This window comes from Talpa occidentalis, unplaced genomic scaffold (assembly GCF_014898055.3).
Source record: "Talpa occidentalis isolate TD23 unplaced genomic scaffold, MPIMG_talOcc4v2.1 talOcc4.2, whole genome shotgun sequence".
Taxonomy (NCBI): domain Eukaryota; kingdom Metazoa; phylum Chordata; class Mammalia; order Eulipotyphla; family Talpidae; genus Talpa; species Talpa occidentalis.
The window spans coordinates 87,038,974-87,052,933 of record NW_023602073.1 but is presented as its reverse complement, the minus strand read 5'-3'; the positions used below and the strand labels follow the sequence as shown (position 1 = coordinate 87,052,933).

Here is a 13,960-nt window from a genome sequence, read left to right as displayed (position 1 = left end):
CTTAAGTACCAGCAGAGCAAAAACCCTCATTGCAAGAAAATTATAATTCTCTTCTGTTTCTTATAGACAGTACTTATTTATCTACTTCTTATATCAATACTAATAAACATAACTTGCTTTTAAAATATCCTAAATTTCAAAATTCCCTTTTATCTAGTTAAATCTTTGTTTCAAAAAGACTCAGATTTGCTCCATTTTGATAAGACAAGCACATGATCATGAATTGAAAAGAATACTTAAAGCAGAATTACTCTTGGACTTTCAGAAATAAAAATAAACATGTAAATGTTTTTTGAGACTTAAGATTTCATCTATATATATATATATATATATATACACACACACACATACATATTTATCCATGAGAGTTTTTAGGTACAAATTATGTCTTAGAAAGTAAAAATAAATTCAGCAATAATTTATTTTATTCCAGAAGTTGTCACTGGAGTGTTCATAAATGGAACCGCTGACTATAATCTATTCTCTCTTTAAATGAAAGAAATCATAAACCCAAACATGATCAACATAATTCAAAGTGTTTGTTACTGTTTAATCCTTTTCAGGCACATGAATCTAAGAAGCCAATAGATCCTATTTTAGAACTATAGTGATACATTTTTTCCTTTCAAGAAATATTTCTATATAAGAACCTATATCAGGGCCTCCCTGGTGGCATGGGGGTTAAAGTCTCAGCACTATCAAGCTATCACCAGCCACTGTGACAAGAGTTTGCTTCCAGCCAGGGACCTAACCCACATGGTGCAGCAGGCCTCTCCTGTCTCACCCACTGCTCCCTCAGCAGTGTATTTCAGTAGATCTACCTGTTCTGCTCCCCACTCTGTCTCTGGCGAATTTCTCATCTCCCACACCTCTGGCCTACACCCTGGTTCTTGTATGCATAAATAAAAATGAATCTTAAAAAAAATAATAAAACCTATGTCAGAAACTTTAGTAGAGACAATTCAACTACAAAATGATTTTTCTAAGTTTAAATATAAAAAATTCAGAGCACAGCATGTCTTACATACAGAGAGATGCCCCTCCTCAACATCTGCCTTTCTAAATTCATCCTTTAGGATGCTACTTTGAGTCCAGAACTTCTTCTTGGTCAACCCAGGCCTGGGACAGTGGAACAGAACAGGACTCCATCTACCTAGTGAGTTTCTCCCCAAATGGCCTATGTTCACTGACAGCATCCTCTTTGAGGAGTTCATCTATGACACCAAGACCAGCGACAAAGTCATCCTCAAGCCTGGGGAAGGTTTGCTCATACCAGCCAGCACTCCCCACTGAAGAAGAACCTAGTGAGCACCTTCCTCTGAAGAAGAGGAAACCTTCAGCTTCCTTCCCTCAGTGCTAGTCTCTAGACCCACGGAGAGTGCTGGGGCCCTTTCCTGGTGGACCTGGTGCAAGAAGCTGTAAGCAAACCAGCACCAAGTGCTACCCCCACAGGACACCCATTTCTTCTGCATTTGAAAACTGAGCATTTCATCAAGATAGGTCTTAAGTCCTACCTTGAAGTCCATGACAAAGGGCTACAGTAGCAGAGGACTGGATCTTTACACTCAGTGCATATGGTCATGTGTACAACACACAGACTGACCAGAGGTAGTATCTGTTTTAATCTGTGGGTTTCTTTAGTGGCAATTAGTCCAAACATAAGTGATAGATAAGGATGTCAGTAAACATTGAAGTTCTCTTGTTCACTTTTTACTTTAATTTCCAAGAATGTTAGTTTTTGAAGCAATTTTAGGTCAAACTTTCTCACAGTTAAAACTTTATTGCAATATATGAAGACCTGAAGGAAAAAAATTCTGAAAATTCTGCAGAAGAGTTGTTTTTAGTGCAAGAAGTAAATGATTTGTGGCTTCAAGAACCCCTATGTTTTCCACTTTATATAGCTCTCTGGTGAAATATGAGGAAAAAAATATCTTTAAGGAAACATGAATTCCAGGATACAAGGCTGATAAGGATGCACTGTGATTCTAGGAGCAAATAAATGCCTTTGGAGATTTTTATGGTTAGTATTTTTAAAGGGATTGTTACTGTTTTAGTTAGGGCTCTCTCTTGCTCTTTTCTTTTTCTTCTTCCTTTATTTTATTTTTTTTTTTTTGCAAATTCTACAGGTGTTGAGTGGTCCACTTAAGCCTATTTTCTTTTTAAACCCAGTACTCAATTTCTATGCAATTTTATGAAATACAGGTTTTTCACAAATACACATATGACATGGTAACAGAACCACCTAACATAAATTGCATTTGGTTTATATGATTACCAATGAAAAATGTACACTGCATGACAGAGTTACCTGTTTCTGCATTACAAACCACCCCTGCAGTTAGTGACTTAACAAGATAATCATCTATTTTACCTATAAAACCTAAAAATTGGGTTTTTTAGGTAAATCAATGGGAACAACTCTTTTCTGCTTCTTACTGTATTGGCTAGAGTATTATCTTAACTGGTCTTAAAGATCTATACATTCAATGGCTGACAAGTCAGTGCTCAACCAGAAGTGATGGCTGGAGGCCTCATTTCTTCTCTGTGCAGGCCTCTCCACAGGGTTTCTTGTGATTCGTCAGAGCATGGTTGATGAATTCAAGAAGTCAATATTACAGACACAAAAAGTAGAACCTGTCAATCTCCTAAGAGCCAAGAAACAGTGTCACTTCTTCACATTCTCATGACTAGGGGGCCATAGAACCCCTCTTTATTTAAGGGGGAAAAAACATAGACCTTACGTATTGATGGGAAAAGTAACAAAGAAGTTATGGCCATTTATAATCAACCACAATCCACATCAACCATTATTTTGACCTTCAAATCATTTCAAAGTTGGTTGGATAAAACAAAGCAAAACATTTGGTGAAATGATGTTCATAAAACATCATAATATCAGCATTTCATATAGATGAATAAAATGATGGTATAGCTATGTTGAAAGTATTACTACTTTTTAAAAATTGTTTTGCTATACTTACTATATTTATACATTTCTTCCACTCATAAATATACCATAGAACAGTAAAACTGGAAGGAATCTTAGACAAAACCTGGCTAAGCTTTTGTGTTTCAAAGGTAAGAAAATCAAGGCTAGTTATGTGAAGTGCCTTGCTCAAAATCATTCCATAACTAATTATAGAACCAGAAGTTTCATTCATTTCCTCCACCTATTACACTGTATTTGACTTAATTAGCCCACCATTTAAAAAAAAAAAAAAAAAAAAAAAACTCCCTCAGGCTTGCTTTGCCTTTAACCAAGGCTGCTTCTTTCTCTATTTCACTACTGTCCACTTTTCTTTTAGTAGTCTAGACTTCTGCAACTTCACTATCTTGTCTCTTTATCACCACAAGGTTTCACCTTTAACCGCACATTCAGGGACATGATTGTCATAAAAATAAATCTGACATCCTCAGCCTCCCTGGTGACATAGAGGTTAAGTCTCAGCACTATCATGCTATCACTGCTGTGGTCTGGGTTCAATCCCAGCCAGGATGCTAATTGACATGGCAAAACAAACCTCTCCTGTCTCACCTACTGCTCCCCTCAGCAGTGTATTTCAGTCAATTGGCCTGTTCTGCTCCCCACTCTGTCTCTGGTGAATCCTCTTGCCCTTTGCACCTCTGGCCTATACCCCAGTTCTTTTGTGCAAAAATAAATAAATCTTAAAAAAAATAAAGATAACATTCTAATTAATCAACTTAGCAACATCATTTCATTGGACATTTTCTGGCATATGCCTTCTTGAAATTCCATCATTTGACTTCCACAAAATGTCTCCCTTCTGCCTAATCCTCCTCAACCTCCAGAACCAGGACTTGTTATTAGACTTTCTTATAATTCATTTATTAAAACCTTACCTTGTTCCAAAAAAACAGATTTGTGATGCTTTACAGACAAGCATGAAATGCAATAAGATTTCAAAGAATTGAAAGAAATATGGAAAAAAATATTTAAGTCAGATGCTTCTTTGGAGTAATGGAAATGTGCTGGAACCAGAGTGGTGGTTGCATAATATTATAAACTATGGAATTGTTCATTTTGAAATGATTAATTTTACATTTCACCTCAATTTTTTCAAAAATAAAATGCCTCTATGGAGAAAATTGTATACAAAATCAATATCATGTAGTTCTAGGTGCTAGGTGATTCATGAATTTGGCTCTGAGCATCTTAGCAGGTTGTGCAATGAAGAAGTCATGTAATTTAGAGTCCGAATGCTTACAGCATAGTAACTGCTTAGGAGAACAAAATCTTCCTATGGGTGCTCATAAGGAGGAGCGTCTAAGTTATGGCCAACTATGTCCTCTCTGCATCAACCTCCTTACTGTGGGAAATCAATGTCAGGTGTTTTCTTTAAAGCCTCACTTGTAATGCATAGTGAATGCCAAAGCTCAGTTCTTCATAGTAGCTCTATGACAGGCTAGGTTCTCAGAGTCTCTCTTAAATTAAGGATTGATTTTACAGTATCTAGAAAAAAAATGAGAATGCTACATAACTATCAATCAATGCTCCATAAATAAAAATTATACCTCATAACTGAACTTTTGATAAGTATTGACCAAGAGGCACTATATTTGCTGACATGAACCTAGACTACAAATATTCTATGTTGCCAAGTAAAGGCAGGCCCATATGCTTTCATAATCAGTCCAACTGGGGATAGAAATGATGGATATTAATGACAAAATGAAGACCCTATCTAGAAAGATTCCTGATAAAAAGATATTCCATTTACACATGAGAATGAAGGAAAGAGTGCTCTAGACAGGACCAAGGCTTCCTTCCCCCAGAGCTATTTAGCTCTGTGTCTCCCATACACATGCAAAAAGACGACTAGGACTCCCAAGTTGTGTACCACTATTACTGAATAATTTTAACCCGAAAAATTTTTAAGGTTATTGTCACCAAACACCCACAAAGCCATTAAAATCTCAGTGAAGCACTCATGGACTATCTCAGTGTTAGCAGTTTAATTTAGTAGGTAATCCCTTGAGTTAAAGTGTTTGCAAATTATGCCTCTAGAACAGTAAGTGGATTGGTATCTCATATATAATTCTGAGGCCTTCTATTCTTAATATCTTTTCAGGTAGTTATTATGAAGCCATTCTTTCTTTCAGAGAAAGTTTCTGAGGCCTTCTATTCTTAATATCTTTTCAGGTAGTTATTATGAAGCCATTCTTTCTTTCAGAGAAAGTTATCTGTTAAGATTATTCCATTGTCGGATTAAAGAACTAGACATAAGACCTGAAACCATAAAATACATAGAAGGAAATATAGGTGAAACACTACGTGATATGCACATCAAAGACATCTTTACAGACACATCACCCAAAGCAGTGATAGTGAAGGCAAAGAAAAACAGCTGGGACTACATCAAATTAAAGTGCTTCTGCACAGCAAAAGAGACAATAACAAAAACAAAGAGAAACCCCACCGACTGGGAGAACATTTTTGCACACAACACTAATGATAAAGGACTGATCACAAAAATCTACAAAGAGCTGATGAGACTCAACAACAACAAAGAAAATAATCTAGTCAAAAAATGCTAAAAGAAGAGCTAAAAGGAAACTTCTCTGAAGAGGAACTGCAAATGGCCAAAAGGCATATGAAAAAATGTTCAACACCACTTGTCATCAGGGAAATGCAAATCAAAACTACCATGAGATACCATCTTATACAAGTGAGAATGGCACATATTAAAAAAACTAGCAACAACAAATGTTGGCGAGGGTGTGGAGAAAAAGGAACTCTTCTGCACTGTTGGTGGGAGTGCAAACTGGTCCAACCACTGTGGAGAGCTGTGTGGAGATTTCTGGACCTACTAAACATAGAGCTTCCATATGATCCAGCAATTCCACTCCTAGGTATTTACCCAAAGGACACAGAAACATCAATTCCAAAGAGCACCTGCACCCCTATATTTATAGCAGCACTGTTTACAATAGCTAAGCTTTGGAAACAACCCAAATGCCCAAAAATAGATGACTGGATCAAGAAGATGTGGTGCATATATACCATGGAATATTACTCAGCATTCAAAAAAGATAAACACATGCAATTTGCAGCAACATGGATGGCGCTGGAAGGGATCATGCTCGGCAAAATAAGCCAGAAAGAAAAAGAAAAATACCGGATGGTCTCACTCATAGCAGGAATCTAGAAAACTTAAATAAGGGACCAGGAAAAAGAATAACTATAAGAAAGTAAAAATCATAATCAACAAACAACTTATGAACCAGAGACACTCTATGGGAGGTAAGGGGGCAGGGAAAGCAGGGATTGGGGTCAAAATAAGGGGGTTGCAATTGTATGGGGAATATAAAAATAAAATTTAAATTTAAAAAAGATTATTCTATTGTCATAAAAATGAGAGCCATAAATATATAGCAGAAGTTCAACTTCTGTCTGCCACCTGTGTCCAACTTTTTCAAAATTATTACCAAAATCACTAAAGTAGAATTTTTTGTGTTTGTGTTTGATTTGGTTTGGTTTTAGTGTATGTGTTTCTCTTTTTGTTCATTAGAATGATCATCTGGTCTATCCAAACAGAATCTCTTTAGTTCTCTTCCCTAAATTACAGATGTTTTCACTTGCTGGAAATTCCATTTAAGATAAAAGCCAGATCTCTTAATAAATTACAGTATTTTATGAGCTGGAGGAGCAAACATTAGGCAGAGTTATCCTGCTATTGGACTTCATTTTGTCTTTTATTCTCCTGGGTTCTCCAGAGAACAGAATTAATACAAGAGTATGAATATAAAGGAGGCATAAGCTTATAGGAGATAAATATAGATATAGGTAGAGATAACAGATAAATGGATGGTGATAGATAGATAGATGATGGACAAAGAGAGGCGGGGAAGAGGGGGCAATTGATTTAATATATGGAATTGACTCGCGCTGTTACAGAAGCTGAAGTCCCATGGTCTGCTAGAAACAAAGGAAAACCAGTGATATAAGCTCCTGTCTCTAGTCAAAGTCCAAAGGAAAGAGAAAACCAATGTCCCAGCTCAAAAATAGAACAAATTCCCTCTACTCAGCTTTTTTTTTTTTTTTTTGTCCTATTCAGTCCTCCAGTGGATTGGATGAGGCCCACCCACATTAGGAAGGGCAATCTACTCTCCTCAGTCTAGTGATTCAAATGGGTTAATCCCATCTAAAGCACCTTGCAGGACACACCCAGATTATATTAACTAAATATCTGGGCACCCCATGGCCCAGACTACTTGAAACTTCAAGTTAGCTATCATAGCTCCCACCTAAGTAATATGTTAAAATCACCACAAAGTTACCAGTTTAATCTTGCTGAGTCTTTGACTCCATTGAAAGGAAGAAGATGAACTAAATTGAATAAACTCAGGAGGTAACCCAGCTGCTAATGTTTCACGAAGTCAAGAGCTCTAAGATTGAATTCTTAAAGTGAAAGATCATATTTTTGTTCCTTTTCTTTAAACTTCTGTGCTGAGCACAGTATCTGGCACATGATTGAGTTTTCATAACTATTTGTTGCTGTTATTGACCTCATTGGACCTACCAGTGATTTCTGTCTCCGGTTATAGACTTCTGGAGATTTCCCTCTCTATGCCAGTTCCAGTGCAGCTCCAGAGACAACCTGAGATGTAAGGTGATATACCTCATTGGTAAATACTTCTGTCAAAATGAGAGTGTTGAAGTTTTAGTCAGCTCAACTGAAGGTAATACATTAACTACCTGTAATTAGTGTGTAGGCATGAAAAGAAAGAAATATGCAATAAGCCATTCTCCTAGAGAAAAAGTCTAGATATTTCATCAACCAGAAAGGTCTGGCAAAGACGTCATTGGCCCACTTTAAGATGACTTAGAAAGATGGTAATAAAAGCTAAACTGAACTTTAAGTCATTGTGGTCACTGTTTTTGCCTTTCTTCATTGTACTTCTAAATTAGGACCTAATTTAGGAAAGCCCTCAGTAGGCTTTCCTATCAGAAATATGTAGCTTATAATAATTGTTCAGAGAAGTCCATAAAGAAAATGATATCTAAAGGAAGGAAAAAATGGCCATTCAACAAAGACCTGTAAATAAACTCCTTGCCGGGACACAATCCTCACAATTCCCAGAGAGATAACTAAAAAAATTAATTGAAACTCCTTTTTCTTAAATTTGGTAATTTTAGATTTAACTTAGCTCAGGTGAGATAGTACTGTCCTTCAAATTTTAAGTTTGGGAAATTTGATGCCCAGACACTGGCAATTCCCAGTTCTTGTTCTGACTTCCTGTCCCTTATTGATCTAAAATTTCTCCATCCCCCTCCCTAAATCCGTTCTCTCCTCTCCTTCCTTCCCCATTCTGGTCTAGATTATTGTCTATATTTCCAGGGATTTTCTATCATCACCATTAAGAGAAGGGTATATCCAACTTCATTGCACGTTGAGTATATAAAGAAAGAAGAGTCCCACTGTAGCACCCACACCCCAGCAAGCAACCCCAAGTTATATATTAGAAGTCTCTGTTTTAAAACCTCAGTCACAACCTCCACCAAGAATTTCTCACTGACTGATACTACCTTGATACTTTTCTGCTCCACTGTGCTCTTACAGCCTCATTCCCTCGAAACTCTCCTGAATGAGCACCCTTTTCCCAGGTTCTTCCAAATTTTATACCTGTAAGGGCAGGAATGAGCCACAGTGCTGGTTTTCTATGATCCAGCAGACCGGGTAAAGGAGGAGTCAGAGTCCTAGAGCCCTCAGCGGGTTTTCAGTCTTTTATTGGGATTTACCAGGTACACGGCAGGCAGGGGTGCTGGGGGGCCGGGAGGCTGGGGGGCCGGGAGGCCTGCCAGCCTCCCGGCCCCCAGCAAGTCTTCACTCTATCTGGGCTCTCCGTCCTTCTCTGCTTCTCTCTCAACTTCTGCTCGGCTTCTTGGCTTCTACTGGTGTCCCCGTGACGCCGCCCTTAAAAACCTAGTCTCAGCCCAGGTGAATCCCATCTACCTATGCCCACACCCTCCTCCAGGTGCCCGCCATCAGGCATGCATTCAGGACCACAAGGATCCATCATCTATCCTGATGGCGGGAGGGCAGAAAAGCCTGACATTTTCCTTACCCTACAATACCCAAGTTTTGATTCAATTTTTATACAGAGTAATCATCTGTTTAATACCTTGCCACAATTTAATAACAGAGAGCACATGTTTCTAAGATAAATTCTGCCACTTCTGCAAGAGCAAAAGTAGGTAGAAGCAGTTGCTGTTAGAAATGGCGTCTTCTCTTCCTTCCATACAGATTGTCCTTCACATGACCATTCACAGACATAGCCAAATGTTTTGTATAAGGCATTCTGGTTCTTAGATCCTTGCCATGGACCCTTTTTGTTTTATCATTTCCATCCATTTTCTGTTGGCTCAGATTTGCATAAAGAGGAAGGCTGACAGGAATCCACTATTAAGAACAATTTTGATTGATCTGTCCAGCATTTTACAGAGAAAATGAAATGCCAATAAATAAGGAAAATATGCCACATAAATAGGTAAATATAATGATTTGTAAGGACTTGGGGTTTCTCTTTATGACCTGCTTTAGGAAATATCTCCAAGGTTATTTTAAATCTATGGAGCTCATAACTTTGAGCTCTTGGTCCACCAACCCATCCTGACTTAGAGGCTCCAGTCCAACAACCCCTTGGCTTGGGTTTGCTTTGGTCTTTTTAATTTCAGAGGTTGGCATCTATCATAATTTTCACTTCTGGTTTAGCATCTGCACACTCTGTTCTCATTTCTTGGAGTGGCCCCTAATACTCTGCAGAGTTGTATTTGTATCTTACTCACTGTTGCTGAGATGCCAGCACCTCACCAGCTCCAGAAATCCAGCAGATAGCATCTCTCAGCTCAAGGAGAGGTGTGGCCACACTCATCCTCCTCACAGATGATCTGTAAGTCAGCTCAATCCTGTTTCCTTTCACACTTGGTGGCAATGAAGCAATTAGAATAAACCTGTTGCGCTCCAGCCCCTGCATCCTCCCTCCGTGGAAAGCTCAAGAACAAGGAGAATGTCTCGCATGAATAAACCTCTAAATTCATTTCAAAATCAAGCCCATTATGACAATTTTAACAGAAATCTCCACTTATAAACAAACCACTCAGTTATTACATGAGCAGAATTGAGAATTTTTAGGAAAAAAAGGATAGGACAAGAGGAAGAAATATATTAAAGTGACATTGCACAAGAGAAATATTTGAGCGAATATATCACTGTCAAAAATGCAATCCCATCATAGGCTAGGAATGCACCATTACGTAGGTCTGCAATGTTATCCCCAGAGTAAGGGGGAAACTAAAATTTCATGCTGGGGAGCTTCAGTATGATTGCCCAACAAACAGAGAATAGCTCCAAAAGAGAAGATGAGGTTCCCAGTAGACGACAGTGCACTTTCCATCTATTTCTTTTCTTCAGGACCCGCATAGGAAATAAGAATAATGGAAGCATTAATGCATAAAATATAAAAGACTACTTTAATTATTTTTGCAAGACTAAACATATGTGTGTGTGTGCATGCTTTGTATTGCTTAGGTCAGAGGAGAGGAGAATCAGTAAGGAGCAGAGACATCAAAGAAGGCATACAAGTGGACCCCAGAGGGTACACGAGGTTTACGAACAGAAGGGAGATGACCCCCTCATCAGAACAAGTTTTCTGAGCAAAGATGCAGAGGTTGGAGTGAGATTGAAATGATAAATACAGAAAGAGGGATATATATTAAGCAGGGCCTTAAAGATCAGATGAAAGAATTTGTTCTGCATTTTCAAAACATAAAGAAAGATGATAAAATGGAACCTAGGAAACAAAGTCTGATTTACAGCTTAGTGGATGAAAAGTAAGACAGACTTTTGTCCCAAATCTAATGTGAAACTTAGGGGCATGATGAGAGTAGAAGTAAAGGAGGAGTGGAGAAGAGTTAAAAGAGATTTTATTTTTTTAAGAAATAAAATGAGGGCCTCCCTGGTGGTGCAAGGGGTTAAGCGCCGCCCTATGAAGCAATCCACAGCCTCTGCAGCACGAGTTCGATCCCCCACCGGCCAGGGAGCAACCCACATGGCACAGCAGACCTGTCTCGCCCGCTGCTCCCCTCAGTAGTGTACTTCAGTTGATCTGCCTGTTCTGTTCCCCACTCTGTCTCTGGTGAATCCTCTCACCCACCGCGCCTCTGGCCTGTACCCTAGTTCTTGAATGCAGAAATAACTAAATCTTTAAAAAAAAAGAAAAAATGAAATAAAGTGGAGACTACTTTGCATAATGGTAGATGGAGGGGAAAGAGGGATCAAAGAGTCTGGATCACAGGGAAGCTGAGCATTTCCTGAATCCCACAGTCACCTGTACTAACAGGCAACACCAAGTTTCTGGGAGGTTAAAACTTAATGAAACACAATGAACATTCTGTGTGCATGTGTGTCTCTCTGTCTCTCTCTTTCTCTCTCTCTGTCTCTGAAATGTTGGTACATGTCAGAGAATAGAAGGTTCCAAATATTAGGAAGTTCTCACATAAATAACTGGAATTTTCCGTAGAAGTTAATTCAGTGTTCATTATTTGCATTAGTCAGGATTTTTCAGATAAACAGAAACAACTCTGTGTGTGAGAGAGAGACAGACAGACAGACAGAGACAGAGAATGGGTGGAGGCTAGCAAGTCTAAAAATTGCAAGGTAAGTTGGCGGGCCAGAGATTCTGAGAAGAAGTGTGCTGGAAGATTTTCCATTGCCTCTAGGGACATCAGTCATTTTTCTGTTAAGCCTTTTAGCTAATTGAATGAGGTCAACCCACATTATTGAGGATAATCCGCTTTATACAAAGTCTGATTTAAATGAGAAAGTGACATTTTAGCAAACCGGGGGAAGAAATAGCAAAAGCATGGGTAAGTAGATTGGAACACTTGGATAGAAACTCCCATAAATAGTCTCTTTTAATTTTTATGTTTCAAGAAGGTAAAACTGCATTTCTAAAGATGTCAGTAGATTACAAGCTGCATATTGTGCTTCAGTTTATAGAAGGAAAGTCTGCACAGGCAACTAAGCAAACTTCTATAATTGTCACGCACGTCTGCTCAAAGTGACAGGTCATGCTTCCATCTGACCTTCAAAATGTAAATGTCAGGAAAATCAGAGTTTCATTTTAAGTAGATCCTATTACTCTCAGAGAAATTGTAACATCTTTTGACCACTGAGTAAACCAAAACATAACAGGATTGTCAGTTTCTTCTACCACTGTTGTTCTCCCTTAGCTATGAATGAAATAAAAAATAAAACAATTAATTTTTCGATCTCATTCATACAGCACATTAGCTTTATACTACTTGGAATGTTAAAACAAATGCTAATCCCCAGGATACTTACCAAATAACAACAAAAGTCAACATTTACAAAAATTACCAAACTTCATTTAGAATGATGGAACAAATGAAAGCAAAATTTTCAGAGATAAACATATCAATTTGTACTTGCTTGTTTATTTTAAATGACCATATGTTTATAGAGTTTAAGGAAATTCATCTCTCTAGATTGTCCAATAGACCTTCGTTCTATAGAATGACAAAGTTCCCATCAACTTGGTCTTTCCGTGAGAGTCTGCAGTAACTGCAGTCAGGTCTTTCAGTTGCATATCTGTGACCTTCTCGCATGATATTTCAGGAAATTTCTTCAACTTTGAAGGTCAGAATGACTTAAGAACACTAAGCAAATTATGTTTACCACTTTTTTGTTTTAAGCATCCTTTGTAAGTTAAATTAGAGACAGTTGGACACAATGCCTTACATATTCAAGAAATAGTGCAAGAAATGTTACAGGTGGGAGAACTGGCAGTAGAAAGGAAGAAGGTCAGGAGAAGGAAAATGAGATAGAAAGAATCCAATTGAAATAACTTAAAGGGCCTTTTAATTGTGGGAAATAATTTTTTAAATCATGGGATGTGGGGCTTCCCTGGTGGCATAGGCCACTGAGCGCAGCACTGTGAAGCTGTCCGCAGCCTCTGCAGTGCCGGTTCGATCCCCAAAGTCCGCGGAGCAACCCACATGGCGCAGGAGACCTCTCCTGTCTTGGCCGTTGCTCCCCTCCACACTATATTTCAGTCAGTCTGTTTGTTCTGCTCCCCACTCTGTCTCTGGTGAATCCTCTCACCCTCCCTCACATCTGGCCTATACCCCGGTTCTTGTATAAACAAATAAATCTTAAAAAAAAAAAAAAATCATGGGATGTGGAAGGCAAAAAAAGAGAAGCCGGGGAGGATAGGCGTGAATGTGGCACAGCAGGAAGGAATTCTGGGCAAAGGGGTGAGAAGGCCCCCTGGAGGGGAAGGGGTGCAACTGGAACATCTCCCTAGGAGAAGTCATTTCAAAAAGTAACATTGGATCAAGGGCCAGCAGTGGCAAAGTCCAACTGCTAACTCAGGAGAATAGCAGAACTCATTAGAGGAAGAAGATTCATCTTTTTTTAATTTTTTTTTTATTTTTTACATCATTGTTCATTTTTAAACAATTTTTGCTTCCCCCACCCCCTCAGGTGGAGTCCCCATAGACTTTCCTTCCCCAATGCACCCGTGCACCGCAGTCCCCTGTGCTCCTCCCTCCCTCCCTCTGATCCCTCTCCCTCCTCCTCCCCTGCAGGATGTCTCTGGCTTATAATAGTCTGGTTTTGTTTTGTTGTGTTTTGTACTGTTATTTTTTTACTCTGATGTCTTATTTGGTTTCTCTATATTCTTGTTATAAGTGAAACCATCTGATCAGGAAGATGTGGTATACATACACACTGGAATATTATTCAGCAATCAAAAAACATAAACTCATGCCATTTGCAGCAACATCGATGGAGCTAGAAGGAATTATGCTCAGTGAAATAAGCCAGAGGGAAAAAGATTATTCATCTTTTAGGTGAGGCAAAACCAACTTCTACTGTGCTGGGTACCCATCAAATGCTTTCTAATAAACTTTACTCAG

At 38.6% G+C, this 13,960-nt stretch overlaps 1 protein-coding gene across 1 annotated transcript in view; it reads left to right on the top strand.

Moving 5' to 3' along the window:
* The window catches only part of IMPG1 (interphotoreceptor matrix proteoglycan 1), a 121,219-nt gene that overhangs the window by 60,602 nt on the left and 46,657 nt on the right, over positions 1 to 13,960 (top strand). The window contains 1 exon segment of the mRNA XM_037518747.1: positions 1,118 to 1,261. Coding sequence (XP_037374644.1) covers positions 1,118 to 1,261 — 144 coding nt within the window.